Below are 13,596 nucleotides of genomic sequence, written 5' to 3' on the forward strand. Positions count from 1 at the left end.
GGTGGGGCACTGTCCTGAGGGCCCCGGAGCTACAGGCACCCCTGAGGGGCCCTCTGCTCCCCTTCCATGAGCCGCCCAAGCTGCCCACCCCCCCGCTTCACCTACCTTTCTCTCTGTTGTTTTTTGCAGTGCGCACAGGGTTGCCATCAATAAAGATGGCTGCTGAGGTTTCGGTAAGGAGCTGAAGCCTCTGCCGCCATCTTGGTTGATGGCAGCAATGCACGCAATGCAAAAAAACAGAGAGAAAGGTAGGTGAAGCGGGGGGATGGCGGGCGGCTTGGAAGCTCCTGTCCGGCAATCCGCGGCGCAGCTCCTGCCGTGGATTGCAGAAGGGGAGTGGAGGGGCCCGAGGCAGGCTGATGCCCAAGGGCCCCAGCATGCCTGGAGTCGGCCCTGCTCTCTATACAATATTTTACTGTAATAATATACCGCTGTTGAGCAAGGCCTTTCAGAGGAGCAGTTACAAAAAACTGAGGTAGAGTCATGAGGTGAACCAGTTGCTCTTTCCTACATTAAGAATGTCTGTTGATGAACCGGGGATTTCTCTCCCATTGCAAGTAGCCTGGCTGCAAAGGTGTCCTATATCTTCAAAAACTGGGTAGTGCTACAAGTGCCGCTCCACTCTGCTATATCCTTTCCCTTGCTTCTATCCACATAAAGCTCGTCCTCCCTACCCACCCATTCAGAACTCTGCTAGAAAAGCTGCTTCTGTCTGAACTCTGAATGGAACCTTTCAGAGACAGTGCCCTACCTTTGAATACCGGAGTTTGCAGACAGAGTGTTGCCTTCTTGTGCTGTTGGTAACTTTCACAGAGGCATTTGGCTGGCCCTTGTTAGTAACAGAATATTAGATGGAGACAAGTCACTTGTCCAAGAGTGCAAACTGAGTGCAAGAAAGAAGTGGAATCTTAGCCCCAAGCACAAAATCATTTATTTGGGCACACATTTGCTGCTGCAACATCCATTTTTTAAAAAGCAAACTAGTGAAGCTAAAAGACAAATAACCTGCCCAAGGCAACAACCAAGTAAGAGGCAGATGTGAGATCTGACCCCCAAATATCCCAGTAGGAGCCCATGGCTCCTATTGGAAGAAAGGGTGGGATATAACTCTAATAAATAAAAATAAATATCCGATTCACCTTAAATTCACCAATCAATTCACCTTAAATTATTTTTTCCCCAGACACAATTGTTCCACCCAGATCTCTTTTCAAATTAATTTCCCATCTAATTTCAGTTCAGTGGATTTCCCTACCTGGATCCTTCAATTCAGTTCCCATATAATCGATTTACCTTCAATCCTCATTTTCCTTCTGAGCCCCAAAGAAAACCTTTTTTTATGTAATAACACTCTGATCCTCTGTGCCCCTGCCTCTGGGAATAAGGAGCAAGCAAAAACCTACACGGGCATCTGGTCTCTAATAAACAACCCACCTATTTAGAACCAGGCAACGCAGCCTGCCTTCACTACACAAGCCCCTTAGACATCTCTACCTAACAAACCATTCCAGCTTCTACCTTAGGGGCAGGCAAGGAGTGAACTCTGCAAACACTTTTTACTCTTCTGCACTAGTACACTGCTGCTAGGTACTACAGTAGGGCCCCACTCATACGGCAGGTTACGTTCCAGACCCCTGCCTAAAAGCAACCCCCCCGAAAAGCGGAACTCTGTCAATAAAATGGTGTCCGACGCCCGAAAAACACCGTAAAAGCAGAACAAGCGCCGTATGAGTGGGGCCTTACTCTAATTGAAAGCCGCCGTATTAGGGGAATGCCGAAAAGCGGGACCCTACTGTAGTCTCCTCCCCCCACCCCTTAGTTCTCTGTATACAAATCCACAGATCTTGCTGTAACAGTTGGGATATTGCCCATTTAACTGGTAAAACTATTGTCTTATTTGACTACTGTCAAACATTCCATGAAGACAAAAATTAGTGACAAAGTATTTTTGATTAATTGAAAGTTCCGCCCTCATATCTGCAAAGTTGAAGTTTTGTGTCTGAGATAGTCAGTCACGAGCCTTGCAAAATCCTGCACTGTCTTTTCATTTTGATGGTGGGAAAATAGTTGAATGAATCTCAATCCTGAAGTTCTGGAAAGATTTTTGGTTTTTTACTAAGTGTTTAAAGATAGCTTATTCTAGTTCATTTTTTCTTAATCTTCTTATAGGTTCTTGCTATAGGTATGAGGGAATGATTTTATACATTCTGTACCTATACTGAGAGCCAGTATGGTGTAATGGTTAGAGTGTTGGACCATGACCTGGGAGACCAGGGTTCGAATCCCCCAACAGCCACAAAACTCACTGGTGACCTTGGGCCAGTCACTGCCTCTCAGCCTCAGAGGAAGGCAATGATAAGCCACCTCTGAATACCGCTTACCATGAAAACCCTATTCATAGGATCACCATAAGTTGGAATCAACTTGAAGGCAGTCCATGTCCATGTGTACCTATATTTAGCATTTTTCATGAAACACCTTCCCTCCTGTGCTTCTTTCTGCCTTGTTTTTTCCTGTGTTGGGCTAGTGCAAAAATAGTACTTCCTATCATTTAACTAGGACCCTCCATAGCACAGAGAGGTAAGTGGCGGTAACGCAGCCGAAGCTCTGCTCACGGCAGGAGTTCGATTCCAACGGAAGGAGGAAGTCGAATCTCTGGTAAAAGGGGTTGAGGTCCACTCAGCCTTCCATCCATCTGTGGTCGGTAAAATGAGTACCCGGCATATGCTGGGGGGTAAAGAAAGGCCGGGGAAGGAACTGGCAATCCCACCCCATATATACTGTCTGCCTAGTAAACGTCTCAAGACGTCACCCTAAGAGTCGGAAACGACTCGCACTACAAGTGCGGGGACACCTTTACCTTTTTATCCTTTAACTATGTGGAGACCAATGTTTTTGCATTCCCCCTCTGTCGGTTCTCCCTCTTGCTTATGGATGCTCCAGCCTTCCCCCTCTTAACCGTAGTTCTCTATAATGTCTCCACAGTGATAACCATAATTAAACCAGGGTGCTTCTAACAGTCTACCAAGATTCAAACCCTCATTTAAAACGCTAGGTTCCTACAGCATGGTTGGTGTTAACCACAGTTAATGTTGTGGACTGACACAACAACAAACTCTGATTAAGGAAAAGATTTGCATGAAAGTGAAGGGAACACACAATCTCATTATTCCTTCCTGACCCTTTAACTATGTTTAAGGGGTGGGAGGCATTGTATCTGTATATTATTTCAGTACATCATATCACATAAAATGTTGCGTGGCTGTTTTTCACCATGCATTTTTTTCCGTTACCACCACTGATAGTTTCCTAAATCAAATCCATATCCATTGCACTTAATCTTCTAGCTGTTGGTTTCAAATGAAGCTAAATTATTCTACCTATGCTCAGTTTCCAACACGTGAACAAAATTGGATGAACTTTGTATTCTCCATAATGAATGTGAGAATATGAAATACAGTACCATGCATATAGAATGTCAATCTACAGAATGTCTATAAAAATACATATACTGGTGAAACACTGAGCATCATCGACAGCTTCCCTAGCTATGTCTGGGGTAGGTACCAATTCAAAATTTGTAAGATCTCTCGTTGATAAGAACTAAGGTTTGTCTGGATTATGAATTATGAACGTAGGAGTGCATTGGATGCCTTTGGGAGGAAGGGTGGGATGGAAATTTAATTAATAAATAAAATAAATAATCCATGATATTAGCAGAGCACCTATATTTGGTCGTAGTGGACTCTCATAGTTTATGCATGACCACTGTTTTTGTATTAAAGGTGCTGTTCCTTGAAGTGTATATCTAAAATGATTTGCAGTTCTTGTGGGGAACAAAAGAAGTGGGTTTCTTTTTAAAAAATAATTTATATCATCACTTTTTTTGGAAAAAAAATGGATATTTACAGAATTTTTTCCCCCATGTTTTGTTGTAATTTTTTAGGTGCTTCAGAGCTGGGCCCATTTTCAGATCCCAGGCAGTTTACAAGCATTTCATCCCTCACTGAGAGCCGCTTCTCCAACCCACGAATGCACTATCCAGCCACCTTTACTTATACACCGCCAGTCACCTCAGGCATGTCATTGGGTATGTCAGCCACCACTCATTACCACACCTACTTACCACCACCTTACCCAGGCTCTTCCCAAAACCAAAGTGGACCATTCCAGACCAGCAGCACTCCATATCTCTACTATGGCACATCATCAGGATCATACCAGTTCCCCATGGTGCCAGGGGGAGATCGCTCCCCCTCCAGAATGCTTCCACCCTGTACTACCACATCCAACGGCAGCACACTATTAAATCCTAACTTGCCTAACCAGAATGACGGTGTGGAGGCTGACGGAAGCCACAGCAGTTCCCCAACAGTCTTGAATTCTAGTGGCAGAATGGATGAATCTGTTTGGAGGCCATACTGAAAATTTATTTGCATGGCCAAAATCAGTGAACCAAAAAAAAAAAGTCAGTTAATTATAAAGTGCCTGTTTTTCTTTTCTTTTCTTTAAATAGATTCTGTTGATATGTGCAACTGTGTAGCTGGGATGTCTTAACAGCTAGTTATATCCATACAACATGAAAGTAACTTTCCAGTAGCTTAGTTCCACTCAATGTTCACCAAAGCACATTGTATTTTCCTCTTGGGAACATTTGTCTGGGTTTTATATATTAAAAGATGCCAATACAAAGAGATGCCCATGTCCAGACTCTTGTAAAACAATTAAACAAAAAAATAGCGAGTTCTTTTGCTAAGGGGAAAAATGGATTCCTGCCTATTATGGAGACAAAGCCTGTGCTTTTTTGTTTTTCAAAACAAATGAAAACACCTTGAACTTCAGGTACAGTTGCAACCATACAATATGCAGGACCCCTCTGCATGCAAAGTGCATATCACTGCTTGTGTTTGTGCACATAGATAAAAAAGCTTCCATTTATTACCAATATCATCAGATTATAATAACTCTTCAACCATTTTATCAAAGCCTTGCAGCAGATGAAGAACTTTTAACATGCATGGCTTATTTTGTATTCAAAGAGCATCCTACAAGGTACCCAAGACAGCCTTGTTTATTTTGTGTTTTTCATTTATGTGATTATTTTTGCCTTAGTCCAGTTAACAAAAAAAAATATGTTGGGGGAGACCCCCTAAAATAATAAAAAAAATGAAATTAATTTCTTATACAATTAAGAATCTAATTTCTTACTCAAACCAAAACAGCATAGGTAGTATGTGTGCCTGGTTATCTTGTTTTATTAAGTTATAAATATGTAAACATTGAGGTTATTTGCAAAAAATGAATTGTCGTATAATTTTAAAGAAATATTTATAATTATTTAATGATATTTGGTCCCTTTAAAGTTTTCTTAATGTAATGATGTGCTGACTTAGGGCTCTAAAAATGTTTGTTTTTTTTAAAAAAATAGTGACAGCCTTTTAGTGGTACAAAATCTCAAGGCCATGCCTGAACTTGGAAAAGCATATCCAGTATAAATCAGCTGCGATAGGATTTTAAAAAAGATTCCATGTCAAAAGGAACTTTGATATAGGACATTGTTTTAATTTATAAAGGAAAGACTGTTTTAAATGTTATTGGATATTTCGTTGCCTTTTGCCGTTCTAATCTGTCAAAACTGAACTGAAAAGAGAAGCAGAATGATTGAAAAGCATTTTGGACAAATTTATCAAATTGCAGTTTCTCAGAATTTAATGGATGTTCCATGGACAGTGTGTGCTGCTCAAACCTACAGGTGTTTCATCTCCATCCTCCCTGCTGCAGTCCTTCTCTACTCCTGAAGCCCCCTCCCTCAAGACTGGGGGTCCTTCTGGAATGGCATCTTGCCAGGCATGAGGGGCTGCCACCAGAAGTCCCACTCATGTACAAGTGTGCTTAGATCCTGGGCAATGCATTCTGGGTAAAATCCCAAACTTTCTCAAGTTCTGTTCAATATTTGTAAATCAGTGGAATGGCCCTTGTAATGCAAAAGTAAGAATATAAAAGGGAGGGGGGCATAAGGGAAGATTTTGGAAAAATACCAACCGGTTTTAAACAAAATACCAACAATGTTAATTATGTTTACTGATCTTATATATATAGTATCAAATGCAAGAGTAATGCTGATTTTTTAAATTAAAAAATCCCAAACCTTTTCAAAAGATATTGTAACCATCATGTTATAAAGGAATAAGCACAAATGAACCACTGCAATGCAGATCTATGTTCTGCTGGTCCAGCATGCAGCAATATTTAATTGTTCAAACTTGAATATAGAAAATGAAAGTCACCTTAAGGCCACACATCTACTTACTAATTGTAATACAAGAGTACAGCTGGGGTTCTTCATCCATCCATCTGCTACTTCCAAACATTGTATTGCCAGGAAGGCAGGCAGGATTAGCAGCTTGTCAAGTGCCTGAGATCCATTACATTCTGAAGTGTTTGAGAATTCTTTGGACTTCAGTGGGCAGTAAGCTCTTTTGGCACCTGAGACTGGAATCCAGCAACCTGCCTCTACTCAGCAGATTTATGCACATGCTTAATTTATGCAGGATGTGGGACCGTAGGTTGAAATAGAGCAGGTTGCAGCTTGACTCCTTTTAAAGGAGGTGCCAGTTTCCCAGAATGCATTCGCTTTCTAGGCTTCTCCATTTTCTCATTTGCACTGCTTTTAGCCTCAGCTGCATGCAGCAAACAAGTCTTTTCTTTGGACTGCAATGCTGTTGAAACTGATGATAAGTAAAGGCTATGTTTGGGGGCCCTTGACAATAAGAGATGGCTGACATATTTACACAATGTTGTGATGTAATGTGGACAGTATCAGCCTCATCATCTGCTGATTGCTAAGGCAGCCCATTAGAGAAACTCCACATTCCCATGGACTATTCCTGAAAATTTGGTATGATTCATTTTCTCTTTAGGAAACGTATTTGCCTTCTAAAGGCTCTATATCTACTACCCCCCCCCTTTGGGGTCAGTCAAAGACACTTTTCTGAAGTATACTTTTCCTTCAAAGACGGGAGCTATTAGTGACCCTATTTATTGTTTGTGGTAGCTTGAAGCATACCCTTATCCATTTATTTGTATCTGTAAGATACAAGGTTGTTCATTTTAGCAGAACTTAAAAGAGCCAGTGTCTGGTTACACATTTCAAGTTTTGTGGGATTTTTTGTTGTTGTTTATTAAACAAAAGAAAGAAAGAAAAGTAAATGAACTGCCAATGCAAAAGCTATTGTATATTTAATAAAAGTACTATATTTGTACATTATTTTTTATTGCTGAAAAGGGCTTTTTAAAGATTTACTATATGCATCTTTAAGTAATTTTCTAGGGATATTTTTGTGTTGTTAACAGCGGCTGCAGGCAGCAAACCAAAGACATTTTAAAAGAAAGTAAGAAAGCAAGAAAGATGTTCTTCTGCAATTTAAGTACTGCTTTATATTCCTGGATTTAATACAGCATAAACCATTGTCCTGTTTTGTTCTATACCTAGAGTAATCTTTCTGTTGTCATCACCTTTTAAAATGGCATCATTTGGTATTAACCCTCCAAATCACTCAGGTGTGCAGTTTTGTTTGCCCCAAAACATGTCCATTTCATCCTGTTATTATGATTACACAGATAAAATGGTTCATTTTACAAGTTTGCATTAATTATAATTGAAGGAAGGGCAAAGGGAAAATATTCATATGCATCTGTGATAAGCACAAGGCCTTTCTCTATTGCTTCTCATGTTTTAACTTAGTGTGCTTTTCTGTTTTTTTAGACATAAGCTTTCAGCAGGGAGTTTCTTTATTCAGTCTTGGCTGGTACCTGATTCTTTGATGACACCATAGAAATAAGTAAATAAATAAGTTCAAAATGACCTCTGCCCCTAGCTCTGCATTTGTTTTGAACTAGCAATTATTCATGTATATCACACATTTTAATACTCCCCCCTCCAAAAAAAAACCCCTCTCCACTCCTGCTCCTTCAAATTAGTTTTCTTATGATTCAGGAAGGGAATGTGTGAAGATGTTAATAACATGGAATCATATGGGCTGTGCTTAGTATTTCAAGGATGGGAATTACTTCTTTTACAAGAAGAAACAGTGTTTGAGTTTGTGGAATCAATTATATGAAACTGCTTTTGCAAATCTTTTTCAAAGACTGTACCAAAGATTTATTTACAGGAGAACAGGAGTAAATATCATTGGATGAAATATAGAATTTAATCCAAAACTCCTTGCTTAGGTGAGGCTTATCAGAGAATTGGAGTTTAAAGATAAACAGTGCATTCCTGTGCATGTCTACTCTGAAATAATCCTCATGGAGTTCAAGTTGGACTTACTTCCATATAGGAATGAAATCCAAGTAAGCTGGCACCAGGACCTGTACAGCCCTTCAGTATGGTGCAGATGCTCCATTTACTTCTGAGCTTCCAGCAGTAGTCCCGTGAATGTGGATTTACTGTTCCCCCTATACCTCTCCATGCCTTGTTCAGAGGGAACCTTTTTGCACTGTCTATTGGAATAATGCTCCATTGTATTGTTGGAGCATGCCATTTGAGTCCTGGTGTATCAGGAGTCACAGAAAAGCCATGAACAAAAGCAATAATTCCAACCTGTATAAGTTATGAAAAAAGATCAAAGATAACCACGTTTTCTAATCTTTTAAAGTCTGAGATACAGTTCATGTTCTGCCTGACATTTTGGTTGTTTACAGTTAATTTCTTGCTTTATTTTTGTTGCAATTCTTTTAAATAGATCAGCCAGAAACCATATTTTTTCAGTAATTTTTGTTTCATAGGTACACTAAGCAACATTCCACATTATTTTTTGCTTAAATGTGTTTCACCAGTCTTGAATTTCTGCTGGAACAAAATAATATTTGTAGCATTTCCTGTAAATACAAGCTTTAATTTCTTTTATTTTTTTCCAATTGCTGTTGCCCAAGATTTGCTTTTCATGCACATACTGTACAAACACATTCTTCTTTGTGCTGCAGACAGCGATTGTGGAAGAGTTTACTTTATCTTCAAAGGGATTATTTGTATTGTACGTTGCAACTGTAAATTGAATTTGTTTGGCGTTCTCTCATGATTGTAATATTAATTTTGAGGTTTGAATCTCATTTTCAATAAAATGGCTTTTTTGTTAATGTTGTTTCCTGCTTTTTGGTCTTCTGCTGCATCTCCATAATTATCTAGTTTATATTTGTAAAAGGATTAGAGCTCACTGGAGCCAGTGTATATTGAAATATCATACCACCCTTTGGCTGAGAGGTCTTTCAGCTTTTGCAGGATAGAAGCTACTATTTTAAAACAGAAAGTAGAACTGCCAACATCTTAACCATAGTTACATGAAATTCCAACTAATCCTGCTTCATGGTACACATCCAATGTAGCTTCATGGGCCCAAACGTCTGTCTAAATACTGAATGTTTATTTATATAAAATGAAGGAACTAGAACGGTGAGGTATTCCTTCTTAACCATTCTGTGCTGAGAAGGGATAAAGGAGAAGTAGCAATTCTAAAACTGAGGGTATTCAAAGAGTTATGTTATGTTATGGTTTATTTCTAGGCCACATTTTGACCAAAAAGGCCCCCAAGGCGGCTTACACACAAATAGAAAAACACAAATACAAAATACAAACAATACAATTTACAAAAATTCAAGCCAACAAAATCCTAGCATTTCTAAAAAGTAACAACAGCTACTGTTGTTGACAAATTGTTGTACTGTTGTTGACAAAGAGGGTGACAAATAATTATCCCCAATCGTTTATGCATAATGTATTCAGAGTCTGGGGCACTGGCAGCGTACAGCCAGAAGTGAAGAAAGCCACGCCATGAAAGAGAAGACCGCTTTCTCCCTCAGTGTTTGCACTATTAGGGATGTGCATCTGTTCTGTGGCTCTGGTTCATAAATGCAGATCAGGCCCAATCTGGTCTGGACAGATTCAGACCTGATCTGACCTGATTCAAACCCAAATCTGGATCACAACCCAGATATTACAAATCTTTGGAAATCCCATTGACTTACATTGCAATGCTGAAACAACCATAACTTTCTGGGGTTTTTTTTACACAGAGTCACAGAATTTGGACGCATGGTAGCTATGCTATAGGGGATTAAACCTGCCAATTTACAGGTTTGTTGCTCCAGGGGTTTTCATGCTAGCCACCTTTAAAGTTCGCTTTTTCCAAAAGGTTTTTTTTAAAAGACTGTAAATGCTCAGACATGCCATACTTCTGTGTTTCCCCTATTCCTTCCTTCAAGATCTTGGGAAAAAATTGAGGGTTTTAAAAAATTGGTTGGCATTCTTAGGCACGTGTAGGCATCAGGACAGCATGGGCTGGATTTGGCTCTGCTGGCAAAAGCCCCTCAACCTGGCTCAGCTGGGGGGTCTGCCAGGGAAGCCCAGCCTGGCAAAAGGGGTGCCGGCAGAAGCTAGCAGAAAGCCTGAAAGGGGGATTCTAGGAGCATGTTGGAGGAGGGGCCGGGGAGGGGGACTTTCCAGCATCCAACTCCATTCAGAGCGCCTCTGTGGGCCCTGATCTGGGCCAAAGTTACACCAAGAAAAGGGCAGTCTAAGAAAATAATGCACTGGAAGTCTGTGGAGAGGGCTTACTCCTTGGTAGTAGTCATTCAAGATGGCTTTTACTTTGTGGTCCCTGTGCGCATCTCCTGGTTGACCCTGTGTTCAGCTGGCCCAGAGGCTCCCAAACAGCAATTGAATGCTGTGGACCTTGCCGCCGGCTCCTCCTCTGCCAGCACCCCTTCCACCGGCTTCCTATGAGTTGGATTGCTCTGCCCCTATAGAGGGGATTAACCCTGCCAAATTTCAGGTGAGTAGCTCCAGGGGTTTTTATGCTAGCCACCTCTTGTTAGTTCCAAGAAATATTTTTTTAAAAAAGACCATGACATATAGGGGGCAGATTGCCAACGACAGTAATGAGTGAGGGAAAAATAAAAATACTATTTAATATTCATAATATTTACTGTGGTTAGCAATTGGAAATAATAATACTGGTGATGATAATACTTAACTCAGAATGCTGGCTAAAATGCCCACAACAACAACAACAACAAAACAACAGCAACAATAATAAATGTATAACCACACAGCTGGCTGCTTCTTATTGTTTGTGGGTAGCAACTGGAAAATAATAATACTTCAAAATCTGTGGCTAAATATGCCCACAACATTTAATAATAATTCTTAGCAATCAGAATCGCATAAGGTAAAAAAAGACAACAAACTTTTTAAAAAAAAAAGTAAATAAGGATGGTACTGGGATTGATTTGGAAAGAACAGAAAACATATACAAGCTGACCAAATGCCACACAACCTCCACCAAACATTTCTCAGAGACAGAACTTACAAAAGATTTCTGCATTTTAAGACTTCACTCCTTCCAAGCACAGTGATTGGAGAGTGTTGGGTGGGGTGATAGCATTCTAGCCTTCTTCCCTGTCTCCCCACCCTGAGGTTCTCCTTTATGGTGTAGTAATTATTCCATTTCAGAGACACCCTGTCTGAGGTCATTAGAGACTTTTTGAGCTACAAATCTGAACAAATCTCTACAAATTGGTTTGGGACTAGCTGATCCGTTCTGTAGACATTCGTAGTTGCTTCAACCCGATTTGGACAGGATACAAATGGGCCCAGATCAGCCCTATTTGGTTTGTTATTTGTGATTTATAAAAGTACAGTGCACAGCCCTATCCACTATGGCAGTGTTTCCCAAAGTGTGGTACGCGTACCCCTGGTGGTACGCGAAAGGGTTTCAAGGGGTATGCGGCCAAATGTGTTTTTTTTGTACTATATCATTGGGTTTTAGCGGCAAAAAACGTGTGCGTGTGTTCTTTTAAGAGAAAATACAATTCTTGTGATTTCTCCAGTTTCTCACACATGAGGGAAGATCAATATAACAGTGGTTTATCCCGATGTTATTCAACGCGTAGTCTCTTTCGCTCTCAATGCATTCCTTGTCTTTTCATGCACCCCTCCAGTTCCTCATAAGACCCGGACTCCCTCGCAATGACTTTGGCCAACAAAAAACGCTTCTACAAACAGACAGATGGCGCCACAAAGATATTTATGCGTATGCTCGACTACAAAAATGTTCACACCGGGAAGCGGGGAAGTGGGGTTTTTTCTCTATCTTCAGCCCTGCAGCGGCCATCTCGCCAGCCACTTCCCTCTTGGGGAATCTCCCGCTCTTCAGCTGCAGAGCGTTTTTTCCCCCCATCCTGCCTGGCCTGCCCGCTCATCAGCTGTGAATTTTAGGCGGGAGGTTTGGACAAAAAGAACTGACTTCATTTTGGTTAAGCATTAGTTCTGAATATTCAGCTCTATCGAACAAAGCTGCTAAGTATCTTCTCCCCTTCCCCACATCGTATTTGTGTGAGGTAGGATTCTCTGCGCTTGTGAACATCGAAACAAAAAAATGACACCGAATTATTGATGTGGAGCCCCAGCTTCGTCTTAAGATCACAAATATTGAACCGGATATCGCCGCACTAATATCTGGTCACAAGCAGTTCCATCCCTCCCATTAAACAGTTGTTTTGTATTGACAATTTTAATACCAAAAAAGTATTACTCTTTATATCCAGAATGGTGTTTTTGTTTGTTTGAATAATAGTTATTTTAATTATTAGTATATGAATTATTTCTATATTTTTGAATATATTTTTGTTATATAAATATTATTTCTATTATTAAAATGTTTATTACTTACTTTGTATTTATTTTTTTACAAACATTTCATATACAATTATAGGAATTACGAATGTGTTATAATACCTTACCCCTCTCCCAATTATTTTTGTGAAAGTTGGGTACGCCGGTAAAATCAATGTCTCAAAAGGGGTACGCGCATGTTGAAAGTTTGGGAAACACTGCACTATGGGAATTCTGCTATCTTGTGCTGTCCCTATGGTCAGACTGCAAAGGAATGGAGGGCAGGGGTGGGAGAAAGAGAGAACTAACACAGTGTGTTAATGCCATATAATGCATCTTCACATCTGAGAACTAAAAAACTAAAAGCTATTCTTTACTTGAGCATCCTATCAATATATTAGTTTAGACTATTCCCTTCTCAAACTGATGTACAAACTGTTGAGTACAGCAGAAAGTAGCATTCTGTATTGTCTGCAAAGGAAAGGTTGTGAATTTTGTCCTTCTTCCAGGTCAAAATACAGGAAGGTAGATTTTGGTGTACAAGAACAGGGTAAAACACACACACTTGTGTAAAGGTTTTTTTTAACCAGATTTAACACCCCAGGAATCCAAAACATGTTTGCTCCAACTCTGAGATTGTGTGAGGCTTCTATGTGCAGATTACCCTGGATCTATATTGTGAATGCCAAACAGTGTTGCAGAGGAAGAAATAAAAAAACTCATCCAGCAACTTTGGGTATCTGTGCACTGGTCACTTATTTTGGGTGGGATTGATTCTAGGCATTTCCTATTCCACCCCCTTATCCCCAATTAGGGTTGCCAGGTTCAGGGCCTGAGACTGATCCTGTATCTTTAGGAGAAGAGAAAGTCAGCCAAGTGCAGGTGTTCTTGCAACACTATAATGGGAAAAACCACAAGGTGGAATT

General features: G+C 40.2%; 1 protein-coding gene across 3 annotated transcripts in view; it reads left to right on the top strand.

The window, feature by feature from the left end:
* Positions 1-9,067, top strand: part of RUNX2 (RUNX family transcription factor 2) — a 213,098-nt gene extending 204,031 nt beyond the window's left edge. For all 3 annotated transcript variants that reach the window (XM_061622345.1, XM_061622347.1, XM_061622348.1), the window contains one exon: positions 3,947-9,067. In XM_061622345.1, coding sequence (XP_061478329.1) covers positions 3,947-4,425 — 479 coding nt within the window. In that variant the 3' untranslated portion in view covers positions 4,426-9,067. The remainder of the gene's footprint in view (positions 1-3,946) is intronic.
* The last annotated feature ends 4,529 nt before the right edge of the window (positions 9,068-13,596 follow it).

This window comes from Rhineura floridana, chromosome 4 (genome assembly GCF_030035675.1).
Source record: "Rhineura floridana isolate rRhiFlo1 chromosome 4, rRhiFlo1.hap2, whole genome shotgun sequence".
NCBI lineage: Eukaryota > Metazoa > Chordata > Lepidosauria > Squamata > Rhineuridae > Rhineura > Rhineura floridana.